Here is a 16,746-nt window from a genome sequence, read left to right as displayed (position 1 = left end):
ATTTCATGAACCAATGAATCTAGAAAACCAGGTAATTCCAAAGAGTTATGACAGATTTTCTTTCTACTGGATGTGCCTGTGAATTTTAAGCAAGTACAGTGTTTCTGGAACTTGTGATGGGTCTTTTACAATATTACCCAATATTAAAAATATATAACAAGAAACAAAAAGATGATAATAATGGCATTAATAAGTTGCTGCATTGCTAATATGATATGTAGTGTACTTACTGCACAATACGTCATACAGTGTCATTTAAAACCTGTGTGGCAGTGCATATCAGTTGTTTTTAGACCAAATTTAAGGTCCTCCTTAGCAACAAATCCACTCAGTGAATTTATAGTCACACTAAATATTATTTTATTGACATTCCAGCAGCCCAATAGTACCATCTAGCCCAATAATTAAACATCTGAGAGCCTATCTCAGAAACCAGGCTTGGGAAATGACAATATATTTAGCTTACAGCCTATAATTAATACATAAATGAGTTTACAGTCCAGCTCCAGAGGAAAAGCAGTAGGCTTTACCCTGCAGGCAATTTATTATTAAAAAGGAAGATGACAGTAGTGAATCTTGAACCAACCCAGCAGTGAGTCATTCAAAAGAGCGCAAAGTCAGTCTAGTGTTGTCATTAGGTGCTCTACTTGCAGCACGCACAAGTAATATCTGTTTAATATTAGACACAAGAGCACACATCACTGCTCAGTGACAACTGTGGCAAACTGTGGCAAACTGAGTCAAACGCTGCCACTGACTCTCAACACGAGAGTCAACTAACGTGTGTGTGTGTGTGTGTGTGTGCATGCATGTGTGACTGTGTGTGTCTGTCTTTGTGTGTGTGTGTGTGTTTATAGAAGAGAAAGCGCAAGAGAAAGAGAGCTTTGGCTATCATTACTGTCAACACAGTGTCAGTTGAGACCTTGCAGAACAGGGCTTGACAGAAATAAGCCATTAGTACACACGCTCCCTCCCACTCTCTACACACACAAACACACACAGACACACACAGCAGCAAGCATGAGCAAATTAAACTTGCCTGATCTGCACACGAAACGACTTACCATTTGGGCCAAGACTGCCATCTAGTGTTAAGCAAAGTAAGCATAAGCAAACTGACTTCAGGTTAACTGGGAGATGATTTGTCACAAAGTTGTTCTTGTTCCATTCATAATTCTGTTTCTATTTCCCCATAAGTCATTAAACATCAGGAAGCCACATGCAGTCCTGGCATTTAAGCAGCCACAGCACAGAGAACATTGTTCTTAAGGATTGTGGCAGAATGAGAAATAAAGCCAACACTGACCTTTAAACAAAACTAATTTTGGAAGTTTTGTTACAAAAATGAAGCAGTGTATGGATTTTGTGTGTGTGTGCAGACTCACTCACCACTTCTTGTCTGCTCTGATTTGATAAAACCCAATTACCTGCCCCTTGATTGTGGCTTATTTCAACCTAACTCTAACTCAATTCTTAAGGTGACACGGATGCCATCAAGTCCAAAGAATATGTGACATTTTCTTGATCCATCATATTAACAAATGACCCCTTTCAATTGCTTTTGTGCTGGTAACATGCAGTGTTACCATTCAATATACATTTAGCTTTGGAGCTGCCAAGTCAACCACACAGTTATGGGGCTGTCATTAGCGAATCAGATGGAAATGGATAATTGAACAGGAAGGAAGCCGGTAAAGAGGTGGGAGGATAAAAACTGAGAATGAGAATGGAAGTACTTAGAGAGGTTAACAGCAGAATATGACTATGTTAGCACTTACTGGGAGGTAATGTCATTTACACAATGTACCCACAACACATACTGAATTTGGAGCACATTTACACGTGTTAAAGGACAGAGATAATACCACTGAGAACACACACACTGATTTCCAGACAAGACAGCACAACATTCAGTCTCAGAGGGTATTTTCACCGGTTCCTTTGGTTACCATAATCCAAAGATTCTTATGTTTTTGCCTACACCACATTTTTTAAATTAATTATTAACAGTGAAAAAGATCCGTGTTGCATTTCAGTTAAATGTCAGCACAATAGCATGAGGTAACTTTTTTCCATAGATAAATGATATTCATTGAACTTAGTATTTTCCCTTTGGTCATCCACCCACAGAGGCTCTATGCTCCACCAGTGGAGCCATCCACATAGATTCAGAATAACTGAAATAATGCACAGAGATGCACATATATGGACTCTGTCCAAAATGGATCAGAGTCAGACATGCATTAGCTAATTAGCTAAAAAAAGAAAGAATGAAAACTGAGCCAAAAAAGATTTGAAGATAATGAATCCTTACCCGAAACAAGCTTGATTTCAGCTCATCCCAACAAAAAGACATGAGAGGTCTAAAAGGATAAAGATGATGTCATTTTAAACATTGACTACTGAGTTTATTGTATGTGCGTGGTTTTATGGTTACACACAAGGTTACATAGATTAATGTTAGCATGTATGGTGGGATATTATATTTTAATGTACACCTTTATGCATTTTTATGTATAGTTATTTTTAATGCTATATTTTCAAATGGGTGTCTCTGTTCTCAGTGCAGGACAATTTTCATTTTTGAATTTCATGAGCTTTATCATTCACTGCCCATCTGCCTTAAAACACACACACGCACATACGTGCGCTCACACACTACTTGGGTATCATTTATATTGATGCACAGAGCCTTGACCCTGCCTGAAACCATCAAGTACAATTAAGACACCATGATGACAAAGAGTAGAGCTTGTGTTGCCTCTAGAACCAGACAGACAAATATCAGCTGACAATAGCAGACATTATGTATGTTTCCAATAGAGATGCCCTCATCCTGATGTCACACCAGCTGGTTTATTGACTACCATGTGCACTTGAATTCTGGAGTCAGAAGTGACCGTATTTGGATAAGGTGGAGCTGGTGACCCTGGAAACCTGATTCGAAGTATATACCTTTCTTTGCAGTTTAATACACACTTACTGATGGGATTCATTTCAAAAGGATCACAAGTTCACTGAAGGAGTGAGTTCAGACAATGAGATTATATAGATTTTTTTTTTTTTACATTATATTGATTTAGTGTTTCATGAAAACTGATTTTTTTAGTGACTCTATTTCAAGGGATTGCGAGGCACCTCTGCAGGGGCTTCACTTCTCTGGCCTGGTGGCTATATTTGTACTTTTTCTGTTAATGCTAGGCCTTCAGTGCTGCCACTTTCAGTTCTTCAGCTTTAAGTGTGGGGTTTCTTTGCTTTAATGTTTGGTTTTATGCAAGTATCACTATCAAGTCAAAGTGTCAGTAACCAGATCTCAATCAGACTGCGTTCCTGTAACTTGTTTCCAAACTGCTGGCTTAATCTGAGCATCCCATAAACGCCCGCATGCATACTGTTCCTTTTTTCACCCGTAGTTATTCTGCCATCAGCCTCGTCTCCTGGGGGCTTCCCATGACACAGCGCTTCTTCCTCATCGAACTCTTTCCACTCTCTATTCATACACCACTTTGCATTTAATCATTAGTTATTATCAATCTCTTGCTCTCCTCCACAGCATGTCTTTTGTCCTGTTTCCCTCTCCTCACCCCAACTGCTTACGTCAGATGTCTGTCCCTCTGGTTCTCCTGGTGGTTTCTTCCTCTTAGAAGGGAGTTTTTCCTTCCCACTGTTGCCAATCGCTTAGTCATTGGGGATTTGTCTAATTGTTGGTGTTTTCTCTCTGTTATTGTAAGGCCTTTATTTTACAATATAAAGGGCCTTGCTGTGAACATAAAATGAACTGAACTGAGCAGTGAAACGACCAAAACATGCCATGAAAGCAGCATCACCACATTTCACATGTAAACTACCTGAAAAACCGATTACTGATCAGACGCAAGATTTTGATTAGATGAAATTAATACTTGTGCTGTAAATCTGTGCAAGATTTTTAGGGATTTATTTGAAATCAAGAGTACTCAGCTTTGAGTATGAGAATGAATCTCTCAAGGTAACGCCTCAGGAAATGGACTCTGCTTGTCCTGACACTAAATAACTGAGACTAACAGAGGGAGATTGACCAATTCTCTAACCGGAACAGCAAAAGGAGAGACAAGAGAGGTGAAGGGGGCAAGGGGCCAGAGGAAAGGAAGAGAGTCATCAAATATTAAGTAGTAGCCTCAGCAGAACAAGAGATAATAATTGTTTAAGTGCTTCTTTTCAGAGCCTTTCTCCCCTCCCCTTGATTTATTTATTAAACAAAGTTTTTTTTCCCCCAGAGCACAGTCTAAGAAAATTGTCCTAACCTAATATTATTTTGCGCTTTCATAACTCTGTATGTGTGGCTGTCCTTTATATGCACAGCACAACCAGTTTAAGGAGGTCTATGTGAAGTTCACCTAATGGATTTTCTGTGTTATGAACTAACTAACCTTTTTAAGAGTCAGTGACGGGACTTGTCTGAACCAGGATCATGATTCAGACTGCAAACTGTCATAACAGTCAGGTGTGACTCAGCAAGGAACAGGCCCTGTTATACAAGCAAACTAAGCTGAGAAGAGAGGAACTTATTTTAAATGGTCTCAGTATAAAACTAGTCATTCTCTGTAGTTCTGTGATGTTTCATTCATTTAAAATAGTGTCTGTAAAATATATGATCAGCAACACTTACAGTATCTTATTCATCTTTGCCAGGTTTGATAATGTTCAGTAGAATTCAGTAAATCAGCATTTTTTTTTTTGCATAGACTAGGAGATATTGCAGTATTAAACCACCTTAAATCATTTTCTCATTCAGCATATTACTATAGCCAGATTTTCATGCATAATTAGAATTTTTTTAAATAAAATTTCCAGAAAAAACATGAAAGATAGTCTCAATTATTGAACAAATACTGTGCAGCTCTGCTGTATAATAATATTAAGGGTTGGGCACACTTATTTTCCAAATGGATCGTTAAAACATTACAGAAACTGACAGTGTGATAAGATCTCATTGTTGATTGAATAAGTGCCAGTCAAACCTCAAATGATGGAAAACAGTTCTCTCTAATACATCAATGTTGAAAACAAAGTAGAAGTGGTTAAGAAGAAACTTGGTAATTGCGTTTGTTTCATGTAATAACTTGAGAAAGCCTTTGCCTCATCAGTTTGGTGCAGCGGAAGCTGGACTTTTGAGTCACGTGTTTCGTGTATGTCAGCATTTACCCATTAAGACTATTTCCATTGCACTGTAACACATTTTGATTCCATCAATATGCCAACTTTTTGGTCAGCACCAAGTGTGGATACAGTTTTAGTGTCGGTAGAGGGAGGCCTTTAGTGAACTTTCACTTCAAACTTACTTCTTCTTTCATTAGGTTTTTACAGTACATAGCCACTAAGTACTGAGAAAGAATTTCCAGTTTTATAGTTTTTTCCTGCTGATAATAAAAAAATCATAGTTTAATATTGGACAAATGTAGTTCTGCTCATGATCATCTCATCTCTACACAAGGGATGTAAGTCTCAATACAGTATCTGAATCTAACTAATATCCAGTGTTATAAACACAAGTTTGCCTATTCTCTCCACTCTCAACCCTCTTATGTACCTAATAAAAGCATTTTTAACTGGTAATATTAACTGTATAATATTATAATGCAACAATACAGTAAAGGCTACTGTCATCCCTCTTTCCATCTGCCAGCAGGCTTGTCTGAAATCTGATCTCTTGTTTGTTGTATTCTGTTTGGCACAACCCATAAGCCGCCATCACTGTTAAAATGTTGCCTGTATAAATCAATAGTTGACATCCTGCCAGACAGGCAGCCGGAGAGCTTAAAAGAACGTGAGCTTGAGAGAGGTGAAAGAGAGCGAGAAAGGCTGAGAAAGAGGCACAGATGAGGACCAAAAGAGCTGAAGGAAAGACCATTAATGTCCTGTGGGGTCTTTAATAATAGCCATAAAATAATGGCCACCGTGGCAGGAAAATGTAAGAGCAACTGCACATAAGAGAAAATGGCAATGGCACGACTGTTTTAAAAGTGTGTGATGTGAAGGCTTAAGAGGACACAATAGTCTAACTATATAAGGCTAGATTTACCCAAGAGCTGCTGTTAATTACAAAAACAGCTGTCCTAAGCACGTCAGTCATGTTTGCTCAGTTGTGTTGTGTGGCTGTTAGTCAGGACATTGCTTCTCTTTTGAAGGCTAAACATGATTTGTTTTAGAGTAGACTCGCCGCTTGATGATGATCCTTTGGCCATTGTCATGCTAGCTCTTACTGACAGTAAGAGCTGTTTTGAAAAGGGTTACTTAAAAAGGTTAGATACCATAAAACAGTTTAGGTTTAAAATACAGAATAAATAATAAAACATCTTCTCCCCTATGATGATATCTTAGTGGCTCAAAGAGTGACATGAGGATCATTCTCTTTAAAAACTTAAGAGAGTTGTACTGATTTATCTGGTGTACCTGTCAAACAAGTACGTCAATCTGTCAGTCTGAAACTATGCTGTTTTACCAGGTCAAGTCTCCTCTGTCATTTAAATATTCATGTTTGAGAGAGAAACACAAACAAGCACAGTGGCATTTGTGGCATAACTGAAGTTAGGTGTGTGTGGTTTCCCCCCTCAGAAAGGTCATCACAACTTTAGCAGCTGAGTGCAGAGGTTGTTGTGTTATCAACAGTCTGTAGGAGTCTAACCTGCATCGATATAGTGCAGACTGCAGACGCAGTAGTAAATGACTCATGTTATACAAGCGTGTGCAAATCTGCAGACTGACCTTGTGTTTTCTCTAAAACACATGCATTCAAGAGTGGGCAGAGGAAATATATCCACACAGTAGCACTATGACCAACTATGGTCTGTGCAAACATATGCATATGAATGCACGCACACACGCAGATGCTGCTTTGCATTGCAAAACACTGTTTTACAAATTCACCGCAGCAATAATATTTTGTGTACTCATTTGGGTCTCAGCACAAGTCTGCCAGTGAAGGCAAAATCACACAATTAAAGGATGGTTAAAGCAGTTTATTGTAAAGCTTACCTAGGACAGCAACAATCATCTTTGTTCAAAATTTTTGTCTTGATTTATTGACGCATGACAGCAGAGGCTTTGGCTATTAAACACTGTGATATGTTATGACAACCTCAGCAAACAGTAATTAAACTACATTAGATAACATGGGACTGATATAGCCTGCCTGCCCCCTCGTGTTGTGTGTGACACCAACCAATGTACAGACTTACCATTGTCATGTTGGCTAGCACACCCAAGATGGCTTCCAGCCAAGCACATTAGGAATTATTATCCTTAATAAGTTTTCTATTCTCTATAGAAATATTTATAACAAAGTTACAGCCATTAGATGCAGTCTTCACTCAGTCATATGAGAAACCCTAATGCTATAATGCAACTGTGAACAGACTTCAAAAGCAATCATTTCTTTTTACATTAAGTACACAACGATCGGTGCTTCATGAACACTGCCAAAAACTCTTTCTGTCATCAACAAATCTGAACCTACCAGGACACTAGAGGTATAGTTAAGTGAAGATATGGAAACCCTTAATGTCATTTAGTCCTCTACAACACTCAATAACAATAGGATCTTATTAATATTCCAAACAGATGCTTGAGTCTCAAGTTTTCAAGCATATACTGCATGACTGGGTGTTGTCACTGGTATGCGCTGCATATTTATTTTAAATAATGAAACAATGCAAAGCGTTACCAGAAAAACTGCTCGAGCCTGAAGAAAGTCAGACTCTCATACAAAAGTTGCAAAATAATTAAAGGCTTTAATAATGGGGACATTAAAGCACACATTTATTTCCCCCACTGTGTGCTCATTTCTTTCTTCCGGCTAAACACGAGCATTTTAACCAGAGTGTTTCATAACTCAGGTGATACAGACCCAGGATTTACAGCCTATGCCTACACTTAACATGTAAAGCAATCCTAGGCTAACAGGTGACAACCAAAGCAAAGGACAGCATGTTAGGTGAAGACCCAGTAGCTTCTGCTACTGCTGCACAGACACACAAAGTCAGAGAGACACTGGATCATTTAAAAAATAGAAAGATATACAAGGAAGTACAGCTTATTATATAAGGAGGAAACTTACCGTCATGTTCCATGACTTGACCCAGGGAATATTATCAGCAGTTTGAGTTGATCCTTGCCTCTTCCAGACACACAGCCTCTCTGCCTCCAGCCCTCCCCCTTGCCAGTTCCCCCTCCCTCTTTCTCACCGTCTGCCTGCTTTTCCTATTCTTTCTCTCTTTCTCTCTCTCTCTCTCTGTTCCTGTATTACCCTCTCTGCCTCTCTCTCTCAGTCTCTCTACACTGTCTGCTACTCACTTGCTCCTCCTCCCTTCCTCCCTCCCATCTGCATCCCTTCGCTCCAGAAAAGACCATTAAAAGTTAATGTTTGTTTCCATCTCAGGTCCTCGTTCTCTCTCCCAGTCCCATCCTGCGTTTATCTCCATCAAACTGTCAGTCAAGTTTTTCCTTCTTCTTACGGCTACCCAGTCTGGCTCCATGCTCATCTATTTTTTTTTTAACTCTACCCCATCCCCATGGGTTAAAATCCCACAGTGACGTAAAGAGGAAGAAAGAAAAAGAAGAAGCAGAAGAAAAATATGGCACAGCAGATGCAATCATTCAAACACACACTCGCATAGTAGAAAAACTACATAGAATTCATACACGCCAGTCCTAATAATCGAATGCATTTTTACTGTTGTATGCTGTTTGTTGAAATTGCTAATGCTTTGGCAGTTGCATACCTAAACTTCCATGCTAGTAAATCAAACCAATATGATTAGATTAGATTAGATTAGATAGAACTTTATTAATCCCTCGGGTGGGTTCCTCTGGGAAATTCGATTTCCAAAAAAGCACAGCACCGACAGAAGTTACAGAGTTACAGAATATTATATACACACACACACACACACACACACACACACACACACACACACACACACACACACACACACACACACACACACACACACACACAATATAAATAAAATATACGAAGGGGATAAATAGAATGAATAGGAATAAAAAATAAATAAAAAATAAAAAATAAAATATGAACTGAATACCTGCATGGGTTTTCTCTAGGTTCCTCCTGCAGGTCAAAGACATGAACTGCAAGAGCTGAACTCAGGGGTGGGCAATTAATTTTCTCAAGGGGTCACATAAGAAACTGGGGTTGTTTTGGAGGGCGCCTATATGTTTATAAGAGATAAAATTAGTATTAAGCAGAATAAGGTAACTCAGTTCTGCTTAATTGATATTACGCAAAATTGGATTGACCAAATGGGTGCACTCCTCCCAGTTTTTTTTTTTTACGTGGCCCCTTGGGAAAATGAATTTCCTGGTGATTGTAAGTTGTAAGTGTGTGGTTGTCAGTCTCTCCGTTTTAGCTTCATGATGATGAACCAGTGTGTGCCCCAATATCAGCTTGGAGAGGCTCCAATGCTTGTGACTCTGAGTTGAACGAGTAGTTAATATAATAAATGGTTGAATTGAAAGGAAAATAAGAGAAAAATAAACAAAAGGTAATGTATTGTGTATATAAATATGTCTCAAATGCAGTGATATAAAGCATCATAAAAGCCACAAATTGCATAGCTCAAGCACACGTCATGTGCTACCCATAAAAACAAAAAACAATAAGAAAAAAACACTTCCTCATACCAGCTTAACCACCATGGCCATAACTCAAGAAATCATACAGTAAAGCCTAAAGCAAAACATTAATACACGAAAGTCACAACTGAACTCACATATGAAACCTGAAAGGGGAAAGAGGAGTCCAAACACACAAGTCTTAGGGCATAGGTGAAACTAATGAGAAATCAAAAAGGAAGCAAAAATATCAGCGATGCACAAAAAACTCTTTACCAAAATAAAACAGGAACTGAGAATGATTAAAAACAAGAAAACAAACAGACACATAAACAGTTAGACAAAAATCAGGAAACACACCAGGACACATTAGGAAAATATGAAAACCAGAAACCCAAGAATGGATTTCAGTTAAATGAACAGGGACCGTGACCATGACACACTGTTATAATCCCCTTAAAAATGGAAAAAAAAATTCCACACTATAACGGAGGAATGGAAAGACAGATGTGGTCATATTTCACAAGGTTTTCAGATACTGAATTTTTACTGTCCACCTCTTAATTTAATTAATTACTAAGTATTAAGTACACACACTGAGTCTGAAAAGACACGGACGTAAACTGCAGCTGTCTAGTGGCCTTTTCCCCCTCCTCGTTTTAACCCCATTTATGGCTTATTGAATATTACAGTTAAGAAGACAGCTGAAGACTGTGGCCCAACGACAAGAATATAAACATAACATTTGTGAGAATCATATCTCTATAAAAATCAACAAACATACTCTCACACAATGAGAGAGAGTCAGGTGAGGGCAGGTAGAATAAAAAATGCAAGAAAGATGAAGTGCCATGGCCTCTGGTCTGGTTACAAGGTTTTTGGGTGGTTTTGTTGTTTTCACTCTTGTTCTAGCGCTTTACATTTTTCATTGTGTGCTCTTGATTCTTGCTTTGATTTTTATCTAAATTCAACATTTCTTTATCTTTGTTTTGTGTATTTGCTGTATTCCACTGAGGAGTCTAAGTTTTATTTCATCTAGATTATTATCATTATTATTATTAGTAGTAGTCTCCCTAGTGTCTATGTTTATGCCTCCCTCTGTGTGCCTTTGTTCCTGACTTCTTATTAAATTCCATCCATCCATTCGCTTCCGCTTATCCTTTTCAGGGTCGCGGGGGGCGCTGGAGCCTATCCCAGCTGTCATAGGGCGAAAGGCGGGGTACACCCTGGACAGGTTGCCAGTCTGTCGCAGGGCTAACACACAGGGACAGACAACCATTCACACTCACATTCACTCGCACATTCACACCTAGTGGCAATTTGGATTATCCAATTAACCTATCCCCACAAGCTGCATGTCTTTGGACGGTGGGAGGAAGCCGGAGTACCCGGAGAGAACCCACGCAAACACGGGGAGAACATGCAAACTCCACACAGAAAGACCCCGGCCTGATGTTGGAATTGACCTTCTTGCTGTGAGGCAACAGTGCTAACCACTGTGCCACCGTGCTGCCCTTCTTATTAAATGTTTCTATTAAATTTTGTGTTTGGCTATTTCCTGTTTTACTTTGAAGGTTAGTTCTCTCTTTCCCTGACTGTTTGTACCTGCTGTTAATGGTTTCCTCTAGTGTTCTGCCTGCTCCCCCAATTAGTGCTCTGTGTTTATATATAGCCCTGTGTTCCTCCTTTGTCTGCTAGTTCATCTGTTATGCTCCTCGGTGTGCTCTGTCTCTGTGCTCATCTTTGGTTCTATTTGTGCCTTTTGGGACTTTGTTAATGTTCAAGTTTCTTATCAGCCTTTTGTTGCCAAGCCTGCTTGGGTCCTTTCCTCATCGCTTTCTGTGGTACTAAGAGCCAGATAGATGGTTATTTCCTCTCTCTTCGTTTCTCCCATTTACACACACACACACAGGCGCGCGCACTAAATAATTAAATAAGTTTTATATCAACAAAAGTTAGGATTATTGCGTGTCTCCTTTAGATATCTGCTGCATATTTATGTTGGCTGTGCACGTCTACTAAGCACAGGTGATTTTTAATTTTCTGTTTATTATAAAGCATATCTATTTCACATTAAAGTCCAATCTGTGGAAAGAAAAAATGGGTCAGAGCACGATAAAATGTGCTGATGGACTGAGAATAACAGATATGCGTGTGTGCATGTGTGCATGTGTGTGTGTGTGCATGTGTGTGTGTAAGCCAGTGTAAACAATGTAAGTTAAGTGGACTGAGAACAAATATGGTGTCCACACACAAACATTAGTGCTACGTGTCAAGTGTCAGTATTTTCCTGTATTATTGTATTTGACTCTCTTATTATTATTTAATTCTGTTCTCAAATGATTTTTTTTTATACATACATATAATTTATCTATCTTATATCTGTATTTTTTAATCACTAGTGTCTCTCTTCTGCTGGATTTTTTAATTAACATACAGAGTGATTATGTAATTCCCACTTCACGCTTAAACATACACTTGCTGTATGTAAACATCATTATTAGAGGCTGTGCAGAGTAATCATCCTGCTCGTTTTCAGCCGAGGCGTTTCAACATATATTAATAAAGTTAAAGGCTTATTAAGTAACTGCACAAAGTTACTGTTAGACAGATGGAGGGGGAGTAAGAAACAGAGAAAGTGAGACTTTGACTTTTGATTCAGTCCAATGAAAGGGCTCCCAATAAGCGAGAAGAACAGAAACTGGCTCATCAACTCCAGTAACACCCACCCACACAGGCACACGCATGATCACACGGAAAAGAAGCGAATAGATTAAAAAAGCATTAAAGTGCCAGTATCTAACAAGATAATCAAAAAGAGATGCAGTCTTATTCTCTTTTTCACAGTTTAATGTGAGAGCAACACATAAAGTCCATCCAAAACCTTACCAAGGCTGAGTGTGATTATTAAAAAGGAAAGAAAATCAGTTTCTTAGAATTAGCATTCAAAGAGTGTTCATGAAGATTTCAGGGAGTGTATTAAAAAACCAAGACAACAGAGCTGATCCAGAATAATTATTGGATTTGGAGTTGCCTTTTGTTTGTCTGCTGGCATAATCATGAGGTCATTTAAAATGCAGCAACAGCAGGCCGACAGGTTCTGATGAATTGCGTTCGGAATGTCCCTGTAGAGCAACACATAGGAGAGTTTACTGAACGTATGGCTTACTCACACTTCACTACTGAAAATGAAATAGGTTGTGCATCTGACATCGCTGCAGTCAAGTTTTGGTTAGATTTAAACACAAACTCAAGTTGATCAGGGATTAGGCAAGCTTGGTGATTTGGTAATAAATTATTAGTAAAAGGGTGGGCCAAATGTCAGTGATTGATACTGTTAAAAGCAAACACTGACTGTTAGTTAAAATAGTATGTTCTGTAGATCCATTCTCTGTATTGGCTTCTATGGAGAGCTTGTATATAGGCAATACAACTAGCTTCTCTTCTGCTAGCATGTTAGCTAATGTAATCTTTTATTTTTATTTTTAATATTCCAAGATTAACATTCATTGCAATCCTTGGTATGGGAGTATTGCCTATGTGACTTTTCTGAACAAATTTAAACTGTTTCACCGCTTGAACTGGATGTCACACCTGGGGGGCTTGTTGAAAATGGGTCAAAAGGCATCTTAAGTTATAAAAGATATAAATTTGTTCTTAAAAATCTGCCACTGATATCATATGTTAAAATAAAGCCTGGTTCCAGAGCTGTAGGCTAGGTTTTCAATATTTTTAAACTTTGACGCCAGAAACCAGAGTTAACCATTACCTAATGTCTTGCTTTGCTCAAAACAGGTATAATCACAATGACCCTTTGAGAGCTCGCTGACGTGTTATTTTTAGGGGTGGAATTACTGCCTCACAGCAGGGTCATTGATAAATTCAAATGTGATGGTATTATGTAAAAAACATATATCATCATAAATGTAGCTGAAACAAGGTGGTTGTATTTTGCTACATACTAGCCATAGTCAAATAAGTTAATAGATCCTAAACTGTGGTCTACATTTGGTTACAGACGGATTCCTCTGCTGCCCCATCACTTGGCACACATTTCATGACATCGCTACATCTATCCGTTGTAATTGGAATAAAAAAAAAATACATTTCACATTAAATATTTTCTTTTTAGAAGCTTTCAATTGACACAGCAAATATTAAACCAAAAATCCTTTCTCTGAATCGTCTATCTCCAGGATTTAGAAATTGAGCTCTCAACAAAATCTATTAAAAATTAATGATTTAGTGATTTCCAATTCCATATGAGACTTTTGAAAAGAAAAAGTCGAATGTGGTTATAATAAGTGAACACTGCAACATAGATGGTGTTTTTATTCGCTCCAAAAACAAAAACCATAACTTTTTTGGGGTATGTCAGTGGCTGCTGCAGAAGCCACATCGGTAGCTAAAGATGTGTGGGCAGTGAAGGGGGAAGGGCAGCTCACTGCATTTCAGTACATTTTAACAAGCAGTTATCGCAGGCTAAAAGGGTCTGTAATCAATGTAATTTCGAGGCAAGTACCCGCAAGAAGCCAAGCTACCAGAAAGCTGACACTCCTCTGTTGTCTTCTTTGCTTTGGTCCTCTCCTCCTCCTTAATCATCCAGTCCTCGCATCCCTTTCTGCCTCCTCTCTGCTCTTCGCTGATTTCATAATGTTCCCTTGTCTGCATTCAAATGCCTCACTTGCTTTCCACTCTTTGGTCTGTTTGTTCACTGTTGCTCTTCTTTGTCTTAATTCGTACTTTTTGTTCTTGGCCTTTCCTTCTATCTTTCTCCTCTATTTTCTGGCCTCTTGTACCATTTTATCTCCTCCTCTACTTTATCCCTCTCCAATTAGGACAGCGAAACAGTACCCATCTGGAGGACAACATATTATTTACAAAGTACATCAAAGGCCATCTTAGCATGCGCATTATCCACATATAACCTAAGAGCCGTGAAGTGCATTGGTGTACATGCTTTGTTATTCTTATGCACATTCAGGAAGTGATAGAAAATTACACCAAAAATTAAACTGAATCTTTTGTCAGTCTTTATTCAGACCCACTTTACTCAAAAACGTTCTGCCTTGATTTTGCTCCGGTTACAATTTAGCCACATAATATCTCACAAGACTGTGGTTTCTTATTCATTTTTAAAGGGAATGCTTAGATAATTCACTTTTACTTAAAAGAGCCTATTTTGTTTTATCATTTAATTATGCTTCCTGTTGCCTTGCATGTTCTCAAGTATGTGGGCGGCATTTCCTTTTTATTCTCATATATTTTATAAACAAACCATACTTAGCATGAAAAGAACATCCCTCCCTTCTGCCATTAATCATGCTAATATTCCCCACCGGAGCAATTTTATATTGGGAAGGGACATTTCTCAGAAGCTCGATCAACTTCATCCCTTCTAGTCAAAAAAAAAAGAAAAGAAAAAAATATGATTCTGTAAAATGACAGATATGGTCTGTGTCATTTGCGATGTGTACTACACTATTTCTAATCTCACATCATCTCAGTCAAAATAAACCCAGCCTCCCACCATCAGTCCACACCTGGGTGACGTAATACGTTTGAGTTGATGTGTGCTGTTTTTAATTGTTAGGAAAGGTGAAATAGCGCCCCCTGTTGCTACAAATCGTTCAGTTTACAATATAGTGTGTTTTGTACACATTACAGTCATTGTATAGTCTAAACCGGTTGTTTGGAACCTTACATATGTTTAACAGATTTGAGTGAAGATTACATATGTACGGGCACTTATAAGAAATATTTAATAATCTTGCAACTGGTGAAGTTCAAAATGCAAACTGGCAGGAGACATAAATAACTTTGGGCATCTATTTTCCTAACGGCTCCACTCCACAATCATTTCCTGTAATTACAGCCTAACGGTAAACACAGGACACTTACTGTGGCAACTGTAGACAAGCAATATAACTATTAACTATTAACGCAAATGTTATTTGTATGCTATAATGAATTGATCCCATTTAAGAAGAAAAAAAGTCCTCACCAAAAGACAGTGAATTAATAAATGTTATGTCTGCAAACTGTGTCAGAGCAGAGGGAGGCGTGTGAATTGGTCAAACAGCACGGCCCGAGTTAAAACAGTGTAGATGACTGATAGGAAGTGGTTCAAACCACTAAAGCAGTATATAGGCCTGCAAGCCACGGGCTTCAGGCAGCAAAACCCTGACAGTGACATTTAAGAAAGTCACCGCGGACACATGGTTAACACAGTGAAAGAGGTCTCACACTGCATCATTTTAACACCCTGTCCCCGAGTATTGGTTTTACATTTTACCTCTGAGACCTTTCGATATCTAATACCCAAAGAAATAACCGATATTGTTATTATACTGAAACTGCACACTTGCTAACTTCAGTTACTGGTGAATTTAATTATGTGTCACACCCTGACGTGACAAAGACGATCTCCATGCAATTTATTGTGTAACTTTGAGAAAAAAAAATAGGTGTATCCACTATATGGTTATGAATTACAAGTGTGTCACAACAAAGCAATGAATTACTACGGTAATTATTGTGTTCTATGTATGAACTGTATGAATTGTATGAACAAGAAAGCAGAATTAAGTATAAAACAAAACAAACAAACAAAAACTGGCTTCTTTATTTGCTTTTTTTTTTTTTAATTCAGCCCAAAATGTGAGAGGAAGAGATACGACGACTATTTTGGGTTGGAGAACAGGAAATCAGAGGAAGCAATTTGGAGATGTTGTCTAGCAAGACGTAACTGCTATAACTTGCATAACCTTAACTGTTGATTAAAGAAAGCTAGCTGAAGCCTGTTTTGTGCTTATTAAGCACCTTTGTCTCAAACTTCCTTATTCTTTTTTTTTTCTTGGCCCACTCGTGAGAGGTCTCTCCTACCTGAGCGGGCTCCCCGGAGCTTGAACAAAACTCTAGCTCGAAATCCGGAGGTATCACTCTGAGAGCGGCACCTGTGGCGGGGCCACAGCTGTGGAAAAAGCTTCATCTCCCGGTAGGTATCCCCCTCCTCTTCGTCGGCCATTGTCGCCTCGTCTGTCAACCCGCCAGGCGAGGGGAGTAACAAGTTCACAGTGAAGAGAAAGCGAGAAACCTCACAGGAACCTGCTGAACATCAGCACACCGCCTGCT

The 16,746-nt window shown here is 38.7% G+C and overlaps 1 protein-coding gene across 3 annotated transcripts in view; it reads right to left on the bottom strand.

Moving 5' to 3' along the window:
* phactr2 (phosphatase and actin regulator 2) overlaps positions 1-16,721 on the bottom strand; it is a 45,573-nt gene extending 28,852 nt beyond the window's left edge. Inside the window, exon 1 of one of the 3 annotated variants that reach the window (XM_026190329.2) lies at positions 16,498-16,721. In XM_026190329.2, the coding sequence (XP_026046114.1) occupies positions 16,498-16,639 (142 nt within the window). In that variant the 5' untranslated portion in view covers positions 16,640-16,721. Of the gene's footprint in view, positions 1-8,095; positions 10,744-16,497 lie in introns of those variants that run through there. The other 2 variants (XM_026190332.2, XM_026190331.2) reach the window with 2 other exon arrangements.
* Positions 16,722-16,746: the final 25 nt, after the last annotated feature.

This window comes from Astatotilapia calliptera, chromosome 13 (genome assembly GCF_964374335.1).
Source record: "Astatotilapia calliptera chromosome 13, fAstCal68.1, whole genome shotgun sequence".
NCBI lineage: Eukaryota > Metazoa > Chordata > Actinopteri > Cichliformes > Cichlidae > Astatotilapia > Astatotilapia calliptera.
This window is presented reverse-complemented; position numbering and strand designations above follow the sequence as displayed.